We start from the raw sequence: 18,981 nt of genomic DNA, 5'->3' as shown, positions 1-18,981 counted from the left end.
AAAGTTGGGTGTTCTAAATAAATGATATAACTTTAACACTATATGATAGCAATACAAAACAAAATCAATGCTTTAAGATGCTAACCTGAAAAATTTTTAAATCAGATTTAAAGACAAAGTGAAAGTTTCATTTGAGTTCTGCATTTAGCAGATTCAAATTGAAAGTTCATTTGAAGCTTAAACTAATACTCCAGCTGGGATGCAGTGACCTAAGTGATATATATTAGTAGGGTCTTTTTTTTAATAGAACAAAGGCTGTAAAATAAAAATCCATCCATGGAAAAACTGCACAGGGTTTTGCAGTCACCACTCAAGTATTGAAATACATTTTATTAACATGTTTTATTTATTCAATATTTGTACACAGATTCACCCAGAATATTGTAGATAATTAGTAGACAGTCGTAGTATATTAACCTGAAGAATGTATTGGGAGTGTACACGTATGCTGAAATATTCTGTAGATTTGGATGCTGCACATCCACACATTTCATGCTTTGTAAAACATACAAACTCTAAGCAGGTAGTGATCTGGATAAGATTAGAACCTAGAACCCTAGTGGTGCAAGGCAAAAGTGCTAGCAACAATTTAGCCCATAATGTCCTACAGTGTTAACCATGTATATATCTTTACAGTGTTATAACAGGTTAGCATCTCTGGTTCTGGGGGGATAAACTACTATATCAAGTTACTAAAAAATTAAACAGTAAGCCAGGTGTTCTCAATACATAACACATATGCATTGTAAGGCATTTTACAATTCATGGAATATTTTCAGTGGTCATTTAGGCACCATATGACGTGTTCTTTGGTCATGGAGTCTCACCATTGCCTGCATATAGTGAGCCTTCTGGTGGGTTTTGACTTTGGCTTCTCACTGCTTTTGTTTACTTCTCATCCCAGATATTGCTAATGCTGCAAAGGCCCCAACAGCTAAAGCTGCTGTACCTCCAAGCGCATACGTTGTTGCATTATCCACCTGCACAAATAGGAGCATAATATTACAGAAACCGTTATGGCTCATTAAAATTACTAAAACCTTAAAGTTTAACTTATATGTTGTTTTGGATAAAGCAGGAAGGACTGTCATTTTTTTCTTTTAATGCCCCTAAGTGGAAGTGAGGAAAAGTTCCCAAAATACAAGGTCTCATCCTCATAAAAAAAGCTACTCCTGAAAACCCATCATGTATCATGACATCAGTGCCATAAGTATATCCCAAACAAATAGAATTTGTAAGATAAAAATGTAATAAGTTAAAAGAATATTTTAGCCGTTAAAACATTAACTTTAAAATCAAAATGCTAGAAAAGCGAAATATTACTTTTCTATGCCTGTTTTATGAGGGACTTATGGCTGCAGAACTTTTGGCCTAGGGTGGCCAAGGTGGTAGGTGGTCAACATTTTCTTTTTTTAATATTTTGTCACAATTCAGGCATTTTTTCAATAATACATATTAAAAAAAATGAAATAAATACATTGAAAAAATGAATAAAATAATGAATTAAATAAATTAAATTAAAGTAATTTAAGAAATTATTTTTTCCTGAGACTCCTCCTAACAGCATGTACCAATGGGACACTTTACCAAAGCAATAAATGTAACCTCCCTCTGCCCTGCAGGTGTTCTTTACTGTCCTCGCTCCAAGACCAAGCATTTGTTTCCTCTCCCTTTCCCCTCCCCCCTGCTTCAGCCTCTCCAAGGGGAAGTCCCATCGCAGTTAGTAAATCCATCAAGTTTTGGGAACCCTGGTGACGAGGGTATGGTGATATGGAGCTTAAATAGCCCTTTGTTGTGGGTAAGTGAGTAGCAAGGGAGTTTTTTCTTACCTATTTCCATTTTCTTTTGGTGTCTAAAACAGTCGCTCAGTGCCTTGCACAGGTGCAGCAAACTTCAGCTCACAGCCATCATTTGCAAATGGCAGTAGTAGAGATGAGCTTGAAGGAAAGAATGTCTTTGCTTTCTGTTGTATCTCTAGGGCCACCTGCTGTATTGCTCCATGAAAGTGCAGACTGAGCCTCAAATAATAGGCATTGCACAAAAATTGCATATAATTTGGTAGAATTTTGTTGTAACATCTTTGTATATACAATATGGCTTAGTGAACTGTTCTCCTGCCTGATGAGGTTTTTTACCAGGATTCTGTTATTCTATATTTATACATATCTGTTTATCATTATTATTATTAGCTCAGTCTACCATGCCTCTAATAGAGGGTATGTAACAAAAGATATGTCTCTATGTAGGCCAGTGTCAAAGTGTGCTAAGTCTTCCTTAAAGCAATGTGCACTTTGGCAACGCAACCAGGCATTTATCCCACAGACCAGCAATGTGCAATCTGTGCCTCTCAGGTCAGCTACATTGACACCAGTTTATGTTTTGGCTATTTGTAAACGTGACATTCTTCTCATTGGCAGCAATGCAACCAGGCATTTATCCCACTGACCATTACACTGACCAGCAATGTACAATTTGTGCCTCTCAGGTCAGCTAACTGGCACCAATTAATGTTTTAGCTATTTGTAGAGGTGACATTCTTCCCACTGGCAGCAATGCAACCAGGCATTTATCCCACTGACCATCACACAAGTGTACAGTGATCAGTGGATGTGTGGATTGTGGCAATGGCTCCTTAGGACTCAAAAGTTGTTTCAGGGGCTTTTCCCATCTTAAAAGGTTTAGAAGGATAGATTTAGGCCATCAAGCAAAGAGAAATCTGCTGCCCATTTTAAGTCAGTCTGCAGATCACTCTGCCATTGAAGTACGCTGGGTGTGTGGCACAAAGGCCTTGCCCTTCAAACTTATCTGTGCATCTTGCTTTAAAAAAGCAAATAAAGATAAGGAAGCACAACCAAGCCATGCATTATGTCTGCGCCAAATATTTCCCTGCTTTCCTCTCAAGTACTATCTGTTCGGCAAAGGGATAAAAGCCCCAAAAAAAAAGCATCTCAGAAAGACAAGACACCTGGCTTCTCCCAGTCCTTTTTGTCCATCCTCTAGAAGAGGACGAGGGGTAAGAGAAAGTTCATCCTGTGAAATTACTAATAGAAAGAGGCCACTCTCTCATTCCAGGAGCAAATCAGTGGAGCACCTGGAAAGTGAATCATGTTGGGCATGTGGCGCAAGATCAATACCATCTAAGTGGGTGTGTGCTATATGCTTTAAAGAAGCGGGCCGAGATAAAGAAAGTGAATCATGGCTAGTAAGAAGTGGCCGTTCTTCACCTAAAGAAGGTATATTCCACATTTTAGAAGGAAAGTCAAATTATTTTCCATTTAGGATCCTCTGATGTCAGTGTCAGTGTAGATGGAGAGTCGAATCTACACGATAACAGGTCTGGGTGTTTCCCAGAATTAGTATTAGGATTAGTGTCACGTTGTTGAGGGCAGATAAACAGGTCCTGTATGCTGCCCAGATCCTATTTGGATACAGAGTATACAGAGGATCACAGGGGGCAAGTTACCAGGGTGTGGCATAGGCATCAGTAGCTCTTTTACATAACAATGCAAGAGGCACTAGATTTCCTGTCAAGAAATTTGTTAACCCTCAGTAAATGGAACCTAAAAATCCTAGGTTCTGTAGTCAGATAGTCTAAGAACAGCCTAAGGAAAGCCTTTTGAGGCTGTATCCATCCAGCTGTCGAAGATAGGGACAAGATTATCCAGGTTTCCGGCATTTGGAAAAGCACGGTGACACCTTGAGTGATTTCAGTCAGGTAACAAGGTTACTGGATAGAGTTTTTGTCAGGCTCTCTGAGATCCCGATACGTTCAAACAACAGTTCCAAGCGATTCATAGAAGTGCAATGCGCTTCTATCTTATGTGCAAGGAATGGGACAAGCAATGGTGCTGCTTTCAATAGGAGAGCAAGAAAGATGATTCTGTTCCAAACTTTTCATAGTAAGGAGATTTCAGTTCTGGACCTCAAGGATTTAAATCCCTTTCACACTAGAAGGTTTTGTATGATAATTTTGCAGATGACCTTGTCTGGCTCATTGGATGATTTCAGTGGATCTAGCAGAAGCTTACAGGTCTGTCTCAGTTGTGGAATGCTACCAGACATTCTTACTGTCTATGTTTCAAACACCTGTCCCTTTAGTCTTTCCAAAGCTCCAAAGCTGTTTAATAAAACCGTTGAAACAGTGATACCCTTGCTGTGGTTCAGGGAGTCAGCCTATGTCACTACTTGAACAACGTTCTTTGCTGACAATATCCAAAACCAAGTTGGAGGGTCACAAAGAGACAATTCTGCAAACTCTGACTCTGGTGAACTATCAGAAGAGTCAGTTAGGTTCAATGCAGGGAATAGAAATTTGAGGATAATATTCATTACGGTAAAATCTAGAACACTTTTGTCTTCGTACAAATTGGCACAAATAAGTGTTTTAAAGGGGTCGCCACTGCCAGAAAAGGCATTATTTTTATTATTTTATTATGCAGGTCATATCTTCTACATTACCAGACAAAGTGGAACAAAGACTGTCTATTTCCATCAAGTCACAGTCAGGTTTTTTGTTTTTTTTATTGACAAAGAAGCATCTCAACTTTGCTGTCTCCCTAACCACTAGCCTAAAATCTGTTGGATGATCATATGAGCAGATCAATTCCCAACCACAAGTGGCCGCTGGGCAGAGTCCAAGTGCCAGCAAATACTGACCCTGGCACGAGAAATTGATTTTTTTTTTACGAAGTTTTAGAACCAATAGCACTGATCTTGGGAGGTTTTTCAAAATTAAGGGAGGATTCAGAAAAAGCAATGGTAATTATTTCCCAATTGGAATGATGTTAACCCTAATTATGATGGCTACTCCTTTTATTCCTTCTTGCCAGGACTAACTTTTCCATGGCTCCCCAGAACTTAATGCCAACAAACTGGAAGGCAGAGCCCCCTAGCATCTGGTTATTCTCTGTGGTGGCAGATATGCTCAAAGCTTACAAACATCTATAAATAGATGCCACAATATATAGAAAGTTTTTATTTGCATTGAAGAGATCAAGGTTTTTCTTGGTTACCCATCACCAGCACAGGTTCCACAATGTTCTGCATTCAGCTTCAGACGAGGAACTCGGGGTCCACTTGTTTAGGTCCAAGTGTCAGCCCCCACTAACACTGAGTGGGTGGAACATCTTTTGCAGTGACAGTTCTTTAAAGTAGTTGTGAAATTGAAGCCTTTAGTAAAGTAATCCTTTTCAGCATAGGACATGCCTTTGGTCTTACAAGTTCTCAGGGAACTTCCCTTTTATTCAGTCTTGGTCTGCTGAATAATAAAATGGACTTAGAAGATGAAATTCTTGACTTACTGTAACCATGACAAGCAAGGTTTCAGAACTATGCACCCACTTGGAAAGGAGCCAGATTGCACCTATCTTGCTGAAATGTATATGCAGCTATCAGTGAATGTCTTGTTTAAGGTGTATCCTGTGTATCACTCCAACTGAGAATTAATTTCTCAGCATGGAGACACTCATTTTCTGAAGGTTTTCTGAATGGAGCACAGCAGTATATTTGACAGATTTTTCATCCTAGCGTTTTTAATACCATGTGATTGATGACATTTAACTAGGGAAGGGGCAACCTTATAGACTTCATTTACAGAAGTATTTAGGGAAGTGATCTGTAAATAACTAGTTGGAAGTCTTCCAACATTTGTTTAGCTTTTTACGTTTGAGCTTCAGCCACCTTGGGGCTTCCATTTGGTAAGTGGCACTTTCTAAAGAGTAACTTTGTTTGCGTTTGTTATTTTCTTCCCTTTTATGTTGTTGCTTGCTACATCCCATTGGTACATGCTGTCAGAAGGAGTGTCAGGAAAATGGAAAATTGTTGTCATACTTACCTGTAATTTTCCTTTCCTGTAAACTCCTCCTGACAGCATGTTTCCCTCCCTTATCCTGTCACAAGCTTGTTATAGAACATCTGCAGGGCAGAGGGAGGTTACTGTTTTTGCTTTAGTAAAGTGGTCCTGTGGAGAGCAAGGGGCAGAGCTTGCCTATTGGTACATGCTGTCAGGAGGAGTTTACAGGAAAGAAAAATTACAGGTAAGTATGACAACAATTTTCCATTATTTATAAAAGATTTCAAAAACTGTACCACCAGTGAAGTGTGTTATCATATGGTAGGATGGCCTAATGGGATTATAGCTCTGCTGGGGGCTTTCGATACCAGCTGAACTATAAACTGTAGTATTGTCTTGTTGTCAGTGATTCATACAGTACCTGATCGCAGAATTCATTTCCGTATCTCAGGTTAGTTGAAAAGTGTTCACAGTTGGCACTGGTGAGGCTATAGTTCTTTCTCCTCCCTACTTCTTTCAATGCTGCGTTAACAATTTTTGAAGGCGGATAAGGCGTGCGTTTGCTGTCATACTTGTTGTTCACTTTATAGTTACATCCACAGGCGACAGTCTCCAGATGATCCTTTCTAACCACAGCTGTTTCTCCAAATGCAGAAGATAAGCTGGAGTAACCATCTTGATCTGAGTAAAAGGTATAAAATGTATATATGAGCAGTGGAGAAGATAGGGCCAGTATGTTTAGCTCCAAGGAACCAAAAATTGTACTTGTGTGCCTTATATGAAACACATTAGAGGCTCTGAATAATAAAAAAAAAAAAAAAAAAAAAAAAAAAAAAAGATGGCCTATTTATAATTTTCTTTGGGTTATATACCTACTTTTTATTAAAAATGTATACATTTTTCTCATTGCAATCAGAAATCGTTTGATATTTTACTTTTACTAAATAAATCAATTTTGAAAAATGCATGAATTTAGAAAAGATAGACTTGAAAGTAGCAATCTGCCCATCAAGCTTCCCATGCTACAGACCAATAAATGTTATGAGACAAGTTTAAATTTCAGCCCTGCGTTGGACCCCAAAAAATAGGTAATAGACAATTATTTAACCACCTGAGGGATAACTCCGACCTTGGTTCAGGGTTAAAATAATTACAATTATCGATAACCCCGAACTTTTCTCACTATATGAAAATACAGTGAGAAAAGTTCGGGTTTATCAATCACTTACCCGGTCCCGCTGCGATCATCTAGCGTCGTGTTCCAGCGTCGTCCTCCAGCGTCCATCTCCAGCGTCCATCTCCAGCGTCGGGTGCCCTCTCCGGGAAGAAGAAGCCGGCCGGCGGAGAAGAAGAAGCCGGCCGGCTTCTTCTCCCTCCGTAGCGTGTACGTCAGCGCGTACGATGACGTCGGCGCGTGTGCGGGAAATTCAAATTGAAAGACATTCAAACACATTTTGTATTGATTGAATACAAACTCCTGTATCCAATCCAATACAAAATAATTCAAAATAAATACAAAGTATGTAATTGGTAAATTCAAACTGGGGGGGGGGGGGGGGTGCCTTCCCAGTGGGAGCACAGACTTTACATAAAAACCTAATAGGATCTCTATGACTTCTCTGTTAAAAATTAAAAAAAAAGATAAATAAAAACCTTTAAAGACTAATTTATATAAATCTGATTATTTATGTCAGAGATATATATCTCACCTGTTAAATGTACAACATAGCCATTTCCAACAAAGATACCCCAGTGCTGATAGAATGTACGTTGAAATTCAATTAAATCTCCAGGCTTTGGTGCAGGTCCCTGTGAAAAATTAGAAGTTAGATCATGAAGGCATGCATTAAAAAAACAAAAAAGGAAAAAAAACCTTCAACTTTTGCATATTTGTTTGTTACAATAAAAGTGGTGGTGGGTTTGCAGACCTCCTAATTGATCTGATTCCCTTTTTCCCATTTCAGCTCATGTCTCATGGTCTCTCAACCTTTCTCCTTTATTTGTCTGGTAAATGATCTGAGCTGGTGAATCGACCCAAATGTTGCGATCTTGTATGAATTAAAGTTTATCTATAGCCAAACTATAGAGTAGGGAACAGTTTGAACACTGTTAGAACCTTCTCTCAAAAAAAAAATTGGGGAAAAATTCCCTTTTACTGTAGTTGTCACAGGTCTAGGGGGCACATCTCTTTCAGTCGTAACACGGATTGTAATTACCTAACCCTTCACTATTTTGAATAAAACTAAAAAAACTTTTTTTTTCTAAAGAAACAATTCAGTGACATGACCAAGGTAAGCAAAATCAACTCTCCTTGTGTTTATCATGTAACTGCAGTCTGAATCTACACTTTTGTGGCACGTACAGAAATATGTATAAAATATATAGTAAATATATTTATACATAAATGTTTAAATATTTATTAAAAAAACTAAAGCATTTTGCATTCTACAATGGCATAATACACTTCAGTCTCATCTCTTGGTTGTATGGTAAATTGTGTACCAGCAGTGTTTACAAACCTGTTACAATTTAATCAAAGCATAACTTTTAACCGGACGAATCTCTGAAGGCTACAGAATAAACAAATTATTTAACACTAGTCTAGTTTTAGTAGCAATTTTAAACTTTTGACAAGCTGTCTTGATGTTCTTAACGTGTACCTAAAGCCCAAAAACAAAAATATGTAATAATATTGCCATCTAAGGAACGATAGGTACATTTTTAGAATGTGCAGGAAATAGCTGTTGATCTTCTCAGGATAGTATTTTCAACTTCCTGTGAGATGATCAGACAGCAAAAATATCCTTATCTTTCTTGGAAACTACTAATCCCATCAATCTAACATGAAATGGACAAAAAGGCTGACACATCTGACATTCAGCCTGTGTGACAAACATCACTCTTTCCATGGAGATAGCATTGAAAAGGAAGTGTACACACTAAGAGGCAACTAGTGTGTTATTTACAGGTCAAACCAAAGGAAAGAAAAGTCTGTTTTTTTTTGGTTTAGATACACTTTACAGCAATCTTCTGGTCCAGTCTAGAAATGCTGAACACCTTGAAGTAATTGGAACAGCACAGAAGCCTGAGAACTAGCATTTTTAATATCCGACATACTTCCCTTAATACAAGCAAAGTTAAAAGTTCGACTAAGTCAATTTAGCATGAGCTTTCTTGCCAAATACCCCAACCTGTTTTTAAAATGGTAAATTAAGTGGAACATTTTCTGAACAAATGTGGCATAATATGGTATAACCTGTGGCCTTTCATGTCTTTTGCATTGATAGCTCGGAACCCAACAGCCTTCAGGAATCCATTCCCTATGTGAACTAGAAACCAGCATCCATAATCAGTACTGACATTACAGCTTTCAGGGTTTTGAGGCAGTTACCGAAGCTTAAAATGATTTGCAAATACTTGAAATAGCTGATGCCCTATAAATGGCTATGTACATATACCTTAGTGCATCTCCCTTTCGTCCAATTATCATTGTTATAAGACACATTAAAATGAATAGAGGGGGCTTGGCTTAGCCCATGGCGTAGTAGGACGCACGGAATGAGGGATTTAGTCTCCTACCATCATTTTTTTCTCCTCCACGGGGCCCCAGCCACTGTTTCATACAGGCAAACACTCCCTATGGGGAAGCACGGACACCGGGTCTCTAACACGACGCTCCAATCCTGCAACCCGCAGCCAACATGGTGGCAAGATGGTGCCGGCTGCCCAGGACCCCACACTGCCACAGGTGAGCCCTGAACCCTGCTCTCCAGCCTCAAGCAGCCCTGGTGATCCTCTTGGAACAGGGACTCACATACTATAGTTTTCCCTCCATCTAACCTCACAGGCAGTAATACATAGCTAGAGGATCTTGAACCCCTCCTGAAAGTACTCCCCACAAAAGCTGACTTTGATTCTTTAGCCCAACGGATGGAGGGTACATACAGATCAGAGATGGCTGGGCTTAAAAGAGATCCAGGAAGCAGAATGGAGGACATAGAAGGCACACACCATGCTCCTTATTCAGTTGATATACCAGCATGATGATTTAGAAAACAAAAACAGACGCAATAACGTCGGATTAAGAGGTGTCCCTGAGAGCATTTCTACATAAGAGATGCTTCCAGCTGTGACCACTATCTTTAATGATTTTTTGCAAAAGCCTGACATTATATGCAGAATTCATTCCTACCGCCTTAAGGAGGAAATCATGAGGGCAGCCCGGTCTCAAACCTCCATCCTGTTTAATGGTCCCCCAATCCACCTGCTGCAAGATCTTTCCCGCCATACTTTATCCCAACGTAGAGCACTTAAACAAGTTTTGGAAGTACTCCTGTAATATTAAGTACCACTGGGGCTTTCCCTTCTAGCTAACTGGACTTTAACAACAGGAAAATCGGCAACCTTCAGGCAACTGGACTTTTTTTCCTTTCAACATGTTCTGTGCCTGTTTGACCTTTTTATCCCTGACTGGTCAGTCCAATTACCTCCTCTGGCTCCTCCGCAGCCTTCTCCTTGGAATTTACATCAGTCCCCACAGAAGACGGCCTTCCCGACTGCAACTCTGGTGATCCATGACTGCTGAATTACCCAGGACTCCTTTCTATCTGCCTTTCTCTATGGGTCGGACTCTTAACCTCCTGGGCGGTACATTTCTGTCTGGACTTATTACATTGTAATCTGCTTTTAAATTTCCCGCCCGGCCAAACCCCCTGAGTACATCACAACTGGCATCACCAGGAAGATGTCACATCTTCCGGGTAATGCAAAAGGTGATGTTCTGCCCTGGCTCACTCCCTGCATCCACCAACGGTGCTTCTGCTCGCATTTCCAGGGAGGCACAATGACTCCCTACTGGCTGACAGGGCATGTTGCTTAGACATTGAATTTTCCGCCATACTCACGCAAAGGATGACACACACCTGCTTATCCAATGGGAAGCCCTAAAATGTGTTTTACGAGGTGTACTTATTCAGCTTTCATTAAAGAAAGCTAGATCCTCCCAGATTAAAAACCTTTTAGCTCGTATTGTTTATCTAGAGACCCAACATAAGCGAGACCAGCTGGTTGGGCCTCCTCATTGATTTATCTTACACACAGAGAATTATTGCGTATTTTGGATTTACAATCTATAATTGCCAGAGACACAGCTAAAAGGCACTATTACGAGTTTGCAAATAAATGCGAATACATGTGGTAAACACCTAGTGCAAACCATCCACCCCAGACCACTGAAGGTCTCTATACCATTCATGATTTTGGAGGTGAAAACTTTTATTGAAACTTGTATAATCTCCCCCAAGCATCCTCCTTTAAATCGGCAGACTCGTACCTTGAAGCTATCAGATCATATATCAGAGACACAGCTTTACCCCAGCTGGAGTTATCACAAATAACTGCCTTAGAGGCTCCCCTAAAAGCAGAAGAATTCAAGCAAGCCATCAAAAACCTTAATTCAGGTAAATGGCCTGGGCCCAGACGGGTTTACTTCCCTTTTCTTTAAATCCCTTATAACAGATTTATCATCCTTTCTGACCAATGCCTTTTAAAATCCTTGCCAACCGGTAACCGCCCAAAAAAAAAAATATTCCCGCATGTGTGATTTCGATTCATGCAGAAGCCTTCGATAGAGTGAAATGGCAGTTTTTAGACCTAACTCTAAGACAGATCAGGATAGACACGGGGTTTAGAACTAAGAATATGTCACTTTACTCTGCCCCCAAGGCAAGAGTACTGGTGAATGGTTCACAATCAGATTTGTTTAACATAACTAATGGCACCAGGCAGGGTTGCCCTTTGTCCCCCCTCCTTTTTTGCTCTCAATATAGAAAACCTTGCCATAATCATCTGACAAAATTCCTCCATTCATGGGATTCAGACACTCCACACAAGGCGGCATTGTATGCCAATGACGTACTTTTATAAGTTACTGGGCCTCTAATTTCCCTCCCTTCTCTATTTCATGAATTCAACAGGTTTGGCTTTTGCAGTAGATTTAAGGTAAATCTTTCCAAAACTGAAGCCTTGAATATTAATCTACCTCTGGCAGTAGCTTCCCAGATCTCCAGTAACTTACCCTTCATTTGGCGTCCTACTCACAATTGTATGCTCACAACTACAACGCCATTGAAAAGGCTCTATCCCCACTGGACCTTGGAGCTTTAGCTTGGATTCTTCCATCTTCCCTCAAACATTACCCCCTGGAATCCCCTCTCACCTCTGCTGTGTTGAAGGTATGGCACTCAGCATATAATCGTTTTGATTTATCTTCCCTCCCCTCTCTATTGACACGTTTACTTGACAACCCCATGTTCCCCCGGAGATTTTTATAGAAGGACTGGAGGGTTATACTAGAGAGTCCTTGCCACAAGCCCGCCACTTTGTAGAACATGCATCTGGTACTTTTGTGCCAGCTGGAGATGGATCTGTTGACACACGCTCTTGGTTGCTTGACAGTTGGACAAATTTACTGAAATCTTACACCTCTCCACAGATACCTGCAGGTCTTTGATGGCTTTTGAAAACCTATGTGTACTAAAAGTGCTCCAAAAATATTTGGTCTCCATACTTTACAGGATGCTCATAGGTTGTCAGGATACAAACTTGTCTAGGTTCTGGGCTGACTGGCAGGAAATACCAGACTTTAATTGGCTCTCCGCATTTGACTTAGCACATAAAACCTCTGTTTGTGGTTACAGCCAAGAGAAAAATTTTAAAATATTTTTACGATGCTATAGAGACCCAGCCTCCCTGCACCACATATATCCTGCTGTCTCAAACATCTGTTGGCGTTGTGGTGAGGGAATTGGTACCTACCTACAAATATGGTGGGACTGTCCAATACTACAGCCTAACTGGTGTGGGGTTTTGGAAATTTCTTCAGATATGTATTGTACTAACGTCCCCCCCCTCCCCGGTGTTTGGTCTACTCCACATCTTCTCTGTCCCAGAGCTCAACATTAGGAGGTTTGTGGGGCTACCTCTTAGCTGCATCCCACTTATTTGGAAACAACCTTCCCCTCCAACGCTCTCACTCTGGATAGCAAGGGTAAATGAGGTGATGAGAATTAAGGAAATGGGCCGTTGATAACGATTGCTTGGACAAATTCTTCTCCCGCTGGGCTTGTTGGGAATAATACAGCACCTCCATCAAACTCAAAAATAAGATTGGTACTCATTCTCCACAGCCTAACACTTTTTGATATATTGCTACGGAGTACATTGTTTTTTGGGTCCTCTCAATATGGTCCTCCCCTTTCCTCCCCTGTATCCCCCCCCATACTTCCATGTTACAGTGACATAGCCTGACACAGGGCTATTTAGTCACCAAACATTGTAATGTGAGGGGGAAGTTGAGTGGTACATATTCCTCTACACCTAAAACTATATTTAGATAACAGTGATAGGTCAGAGTGGTGGGGTCGTTTCTGATATAAACTACTTTGTAAAGGCAATGTAAAATTGTATTGTAACTGTTGTAACTGTAATAATACCGATGTCATAACTTGCCCGCTACTGTTCCCTATATCAATGTTTTTAAACTACTGTGCAGTGGCACACTAGTGTGCCATGAGAGAACATTACAGTTACAGTACAGTGGTAGCACCCCTGACCTTTAGTAAAATAATGAAAGGACCGAACACCCTTGACATGTCACCCCCTCCTCCAGTAGTCAAGTGTTACCAACCATTCAGCGACATCTGAGGGCATGGAAGACACAGAATACTGTATTCATGGATGCCATACTACAGAGAATCTCTGATATGAATCTGTGAGAGAACTTGTTAATTTCTTATTAATCAACATATTATCCATTCTAAGTTTCACCTCATGAAAGGGTATTTACAGTTTCTTCCAATTACTCACTATATTACTTGCTTAGCAGCCAAAAGAATATACATACACAATTGAAATTGTTTATTGGTGAGCCGGACTAGTTTAAAATGTAGTAGGGCCATCCATGGAGCCCTGGGAATATGTGTTTGAAATATACTGTTTAACATCTTAAAAACTCTGCCCCAGAATCTACCTACAAAAGGGCAGGTCCACCAAATATGCTTAACTGACCCTTTCTCCGGACAACCCGGAAAACCCCGAGCCATAGCCTGGAAGATGTTTCAACTTAGAAGGTACCATGTACCAACGCATCATGACTTTAAAAGCCGACTTGAGAGTAGTAACATTCCTCGAGCATGTTGCTATTTTAGACCAAGCCCGGATCCACTCCTCATTTGATCGTGTCTCTTTCAGATCATGTTCCCAATTAAGTACATATTTGTGCTTATGAGGATTTCCCACTTTATTAAGCTCACTATATAGTACTGAAATCAGTTTAGAAGTTAATGGAGTCCTTAAACAAATATGTTCTAGTACTGATAGTTGCATTGAGCGATCTTCATGTCGGGTTAGCTGTAAAATCCAATGACGCAACTGCAAGTATCTAAAAAACGTCTTACCTGAAACATCATTATTACCACGGATAGTATACCAGCTAAGAATTCTTGATATATCCAATATTGAATACACCATGGAATAATTATGCTCACCAATTAAAGGCAGACGGCGATTCTCAACCTGGAATAAATAATGGGTTATTTTGAATTGGAAGTAAGGGTAAGGATGGGGACATCAATCCACTAGAGTATCTAATTCTGTCCCAACAGCAAAACATATGTCGCAGATGTGGAGTCATATTAGGCGGTCTAAGTTTCTCAGGGATCCTTCGGAGTGCCCGTATATCTGTCGGGCGACAGAGACTGTCCAATTTGGACCCATAATGGCGCCCTTGAGCCAGCATAAAAAGAACAGATAGGAGCAATATGTTTAGTCTGATCATACTTTAAAAGGTTAAGAACCCATAAACCCCCTGCTTGTTTACTAGCTAATAATGTTTTCAGGGATATTCGTGGTCGTTTGCCATTTCATACAAATGACATCACTGACCTTTGAAGACCTTGTAATACTTTAACAGGAACTGGTATTGGGAGTGTTCTAAACAGATATAACACCTTCAGAAGGAATGTCATCTTAACTGAGTTAGACCTCCCAATCCACGAAAGTGGCAAATTTGTCCATCTAGAAAGTGTGCATCATATAATCGCTCATAAGTACTAGTGAGTTTAATACCCAAATAATCAAGGTGCTGTGACAACCATTTAAATTTAAACATATTCTGTATACTAGTAAGCGTGGGAGTAGGAGATGTGATATTCATTGCCATTGATTTTTCCTTATAATAACCAGCCCAATACCTGAGCAAATTCTATTAGTACTGACACCAGGTTTGGTAGTGAAACCATAGGTTGGGTTATGGTTAACAAGATGTCATCTGCAAAAAGGATCAATTTATAGAGAAAAAGAGGGAAAGCAAAGTAGGCTTTTTTAAGGCATTAGGAGACTTATTATGTATAAAATTACTATAATTTATTGATTAGGTACAAAACTTATATAGTTTTAAGTTATAAACTTATATACTTAAACTGCATATAGTTTTCAGATTAGAGAGCGGGGTCTCAACCCAACGCGTTTCGCCCGTGAGGTCTTCCTCAGGGGATACAGAGACCCTGAAATTGCAGTAATAATGTAAATACAATTATAGTTCATACATGTACAATATACAAGGTAGTAATAGAAAGGGGGATACAGCAATTCCTGCGACACCTAGAACCATTAAAATACTCTACAATAGAAAGTAAGGGTTAGTGTTGGTCGAATATCTCACTATTCGATTCGACAGCTATTCAATTGAATAATGAGAAATTGCCCGGGTGATCGAATGCCGAATTCGAACACCATTAAAGTCAATAGTGCGAGAATTCATGGTTTTTTAGGGACATTAAGGGATTGCACTTGCAGCCCTTTACTAGTTTTATGTGTTCTTGGATAGAGTTTCTCTATCCAAGAACCCATAGTACAGCGGTGCAACAGCAATTGTTGTTGCCACGCTGTACTACTACTATGTGTTCTTGGATAAAGTTTCTCATTGGATAGTCCCCATTCATCACCTTTAGTGCCCAGAGATCGTAGTGGAACTGCAGAGGTAATCTGCAGCTCCGTTCCCACGTGACGTCACAATTGAATTGAACTGCAGATTACCTTGGATAGAATATCTTGGATACAAACCAAGATAAAAATATCTTGGATAGAATTGGATATCTTGGAAAGAAACTCCAACCAAGAACACATAGTAGTAGCACAGCGTGGCAACAACAATTGCTGTTGCAGCGCTGTACTATGTGTTCTTGGATAGAGTTTCTCTATCCAAGAACAGTGGTCACCACAGGTGATGAATGGGGACAAGTCCCCATTCATCACCTACAGTGCCTGGAGATCCTGCAATGACAGGAGGATTCCCAGGGCTGCACAGCCGGGGGAATCATAATGTCATTGTAGGATAACCGGTAAAAAAAAAAAAGTTAGTTAAAAAAACACAAACATTCAAAAAACTACTTTAAAGTTATTATTTTTTTTTAAACACATTTTTTACATTTTTTGTATCTGAATTTTTACCGTCAAATCCTGTGTTTTTTGGGTCGGGTCTATTGGAATTCGAACAGCCATATTTGGGTCGAATATAAGGACAACCTGAATTTGAACACCAACACTAGTAAGGGTATAAATTACTATTATGAAGCACTGGAATTGTGTCAGGTAGTGATGGTTTATTAGATGATTGGGATAAGAAGTTTGGATGCTCTGAGGAGGATAAGGAAATTGTAAGAGATATACTACAATAGAAATAAATCAGATTAAGTGTAAAATGATCTGAGGATAAAAGAGCCTTACTTGGATGTCTGAAGAAATAGCTCGACAAATATTTTAGGCAGGCATGTAATTTCTTTCTAGTGTTGGTTTAAGGAAGATCTAATAGGGGGATAATAAAAGGTTGCATTAAGGTTATTGGAGTAATAGAAAAAGTATATAGATTGGTTTTAGTTGGTATTTGTTATAGTACTTACACTAAACCAGGTTCCTACAGATGTGGGCACTGTTCCCAATGCCCCTGGTTTAATGAACAATCCAACTTTGTCCTCCCCAATGGCCAAATACATAGGATAAGACAAAACATTATGTGTTCATCAATGGGAATCATATATATTATCTTCTGCGCATGCGGAAGATTTTATATGGGAAAAACAAAAAAGAAATCTAAATAAATGCATATATGAAGATCTGTATCTGATAAACTCTGGAAAAATGACCACACCAGTAAGCCACCATATTGGAATGAATCACGACTTTGATAAAAAGGTCATTTCATTTTCAGTCTTAGAGCAAATCCCCCAAAATCTTAGAGGTGGAGACGTGGACAAAAATCTTTTGAAAAAAGAAACAAAATAGATCTATGAGCTAAAAGCAACGTATCCCCCTGGATTGAATGACATGATTTCATTCAAACCTTTCCTATAATTCCCCATAATTAATTATCTCTCCTAGAATAATGTACAATCATCCATACTCTACCTATTAGCAAATTTTCATAATACTAGCATACTATTACATACCTTAGAGACAGTTTCCAACACTCTTACAAAATAAGCAATCTTTAAATACCATCACAATAATTTACAATACCCTTACTCTCTATTGTGGAGATTTTAATGGTTCTAAGTGTTGCAGCAATTGCTTTAGCTCCCTTTATATTACTACCTTGTATATTGTACATGTATTGGAACTATGATTGTAATTACATTATTACTGCAATTTCAGGGTCTCTGTATACCCTAAGGAAGACCTCACGGGCGAAACGCGTCAGGTTCATACCCCGCTCTCTAATCTGTGAACTATATGCAAGTTTGTAACTTTCCCTACTGACCAAAATTAGTGTGGAAAGACAATAATTTAATTGTGTGTATATTGATTATTAATTTATTAAGTTTTTAAGGGTTTTGTACTTAAACAACAAATTATAGTAATTTTATACATAATAAGTCTTCTAATGCCTTAAAAGCCTACTTTGCTTTCCCTCTTTTTCTCTATGATACCAAGTCCATCCTTTGGACAGGAAAGGCTTTGGCACCCAGACCAAATAATTGGTAATGATAACACTACCTATTCATAATCAGTAGATGGCCAGCGACATCTAGTACTTTAATCAATTGAGGTTCAATTTATTCTCCTCCCCACCTAATCAGATTCCATGAATTTTAACGTTGGATCTGATTATATTGGCTAGCGGTTCGAGGGCTAGAATAAAAATTAGGGTGATAATGGGCATCCTTGCCTCGTACCTCGTCTCACTGGGAATGAGGAGGAATAGTACGACATATAGCGAATCCTAGCAGATGGAGAGGAGTACAATGCAGACATCCAAGCTATAAATTGTGGCTGAAAACCACTTAGAAGAATATAAAATAAGTAATCCCAGGAAAGGGAATTGAATGCCTTATGAACATCTAAAGCAAGTAACATGCTTGGGATACTCCCAGAATGAGCTAGATATAATAAGTCAATAATTTTCTTTGTACTATCAGGAGCCTGTCTACCTGGTACAAAGCCAACCTGCTCCTTATGAATAAGAACAGGCAGGAATTTATTTAACCTTGTCATCATCATTTTTGTCAGTATTTTAATATCTATGTAAAGTAGCGGCATTGGTCTGTAATTATGAGGATCTAAATTATCCTCTCCTGGCTTAGGTATCATTGAAACATGGGCTAATAGAGATGAGTGAGAATGTAGCAGGTCACTTTTCAATTAATTGAAAAAATTGGTTAGGTGGGGTGATAATTGGTCCCGGAACTTCCTATAATAAAGCGACGAGAAACTATCTGGTCCCGGGGTTTTATTTGTTTTCAATGATTTAATAGCTATAAGAATTTCTGCTATAGTAATATCTGCCACTAGTTGCTCACCTCCCTCACTTTTAAGCATGGGATGAAGCAGATCCTTAAATAACTCGTCGGCCCTGGAATTTTGAAAAACACCTGGAGAACAATATAAATTCGCTAAAATTTCCCGGAACCATTCTGCTATAATAGAGGGGTTAGCTGTAATAGAACCATTAGTCTGCTTCAACCTTGTGGAAACAGTGTGAGATTTAATAGTAGGCAAATTGTCAACATAGAGCCTGATTTATTGGCTCTTGTATAGAACCTCTGCTTGGACCATCTAATTTGCTTCTCAACTTGGCTAACACAAAAATTATGTTCTGTATGTGTGACTAGGTTGAAGTCTCTTTTATCAAGTGT

General features: G+C 39.3%; 1 protein-coding gene across 2 annotated transcripts in view; it reads right to left on the bottom strand.

Moving 5' to 3' along the window:
• Nucleotides 1–310: 310 nt before the first annotated feature.
• Nucleotides 311–18,981, bottom strand: part of LOC140337670 (phospholipase A and acyltransferase 2-like) — a 28,975-nt gene continuing 10,304 nt past the window's right edge. For both annotated transcript variants that reach the window (XM_072421455.1, XM_072421456.1), the window contains exons 3-5: nucleotides 7,501–7,600; nucleotides 6,213–6,472; nucleotides 311–980 (exon numbers count right to left, since the gene is read on the bottom strand). In XM_072421455.1, coding sequence (XP_072277556.1) covers nucleotides 876–980; nucleotides 6,213–6,472; nucleotides 7,501–7,600 — 465 coding nt within the window. In that variant the 3' untranslated portion in view covers nucleotides 311–875. The remainder of the gene's footprint in view (nucleotides 981–6,212; nucleotides 6,473–7,500; nucleotides 7,601–18,981) is intronic.

This window comes from Pyxicephalus adspersus, chromosome 9 (assembly GCF_032062135.1).
Source record: "Pyxicephalus adspersus chromosome 9, UCB_Pads_2.0, whole genome shotgun sequence".
NCBI classification, from domain to species: Eukaryota; Metazoa; Chordata; class Amphibia; order Anura; family Pyxicephalidae; genus Pyxicephalus; species Pyxicephalus adspersus.
Note: the sequence above shows the minus strand (reverse complement) of the source record. Positions and strands in the feature narration are given on the sequence as shown.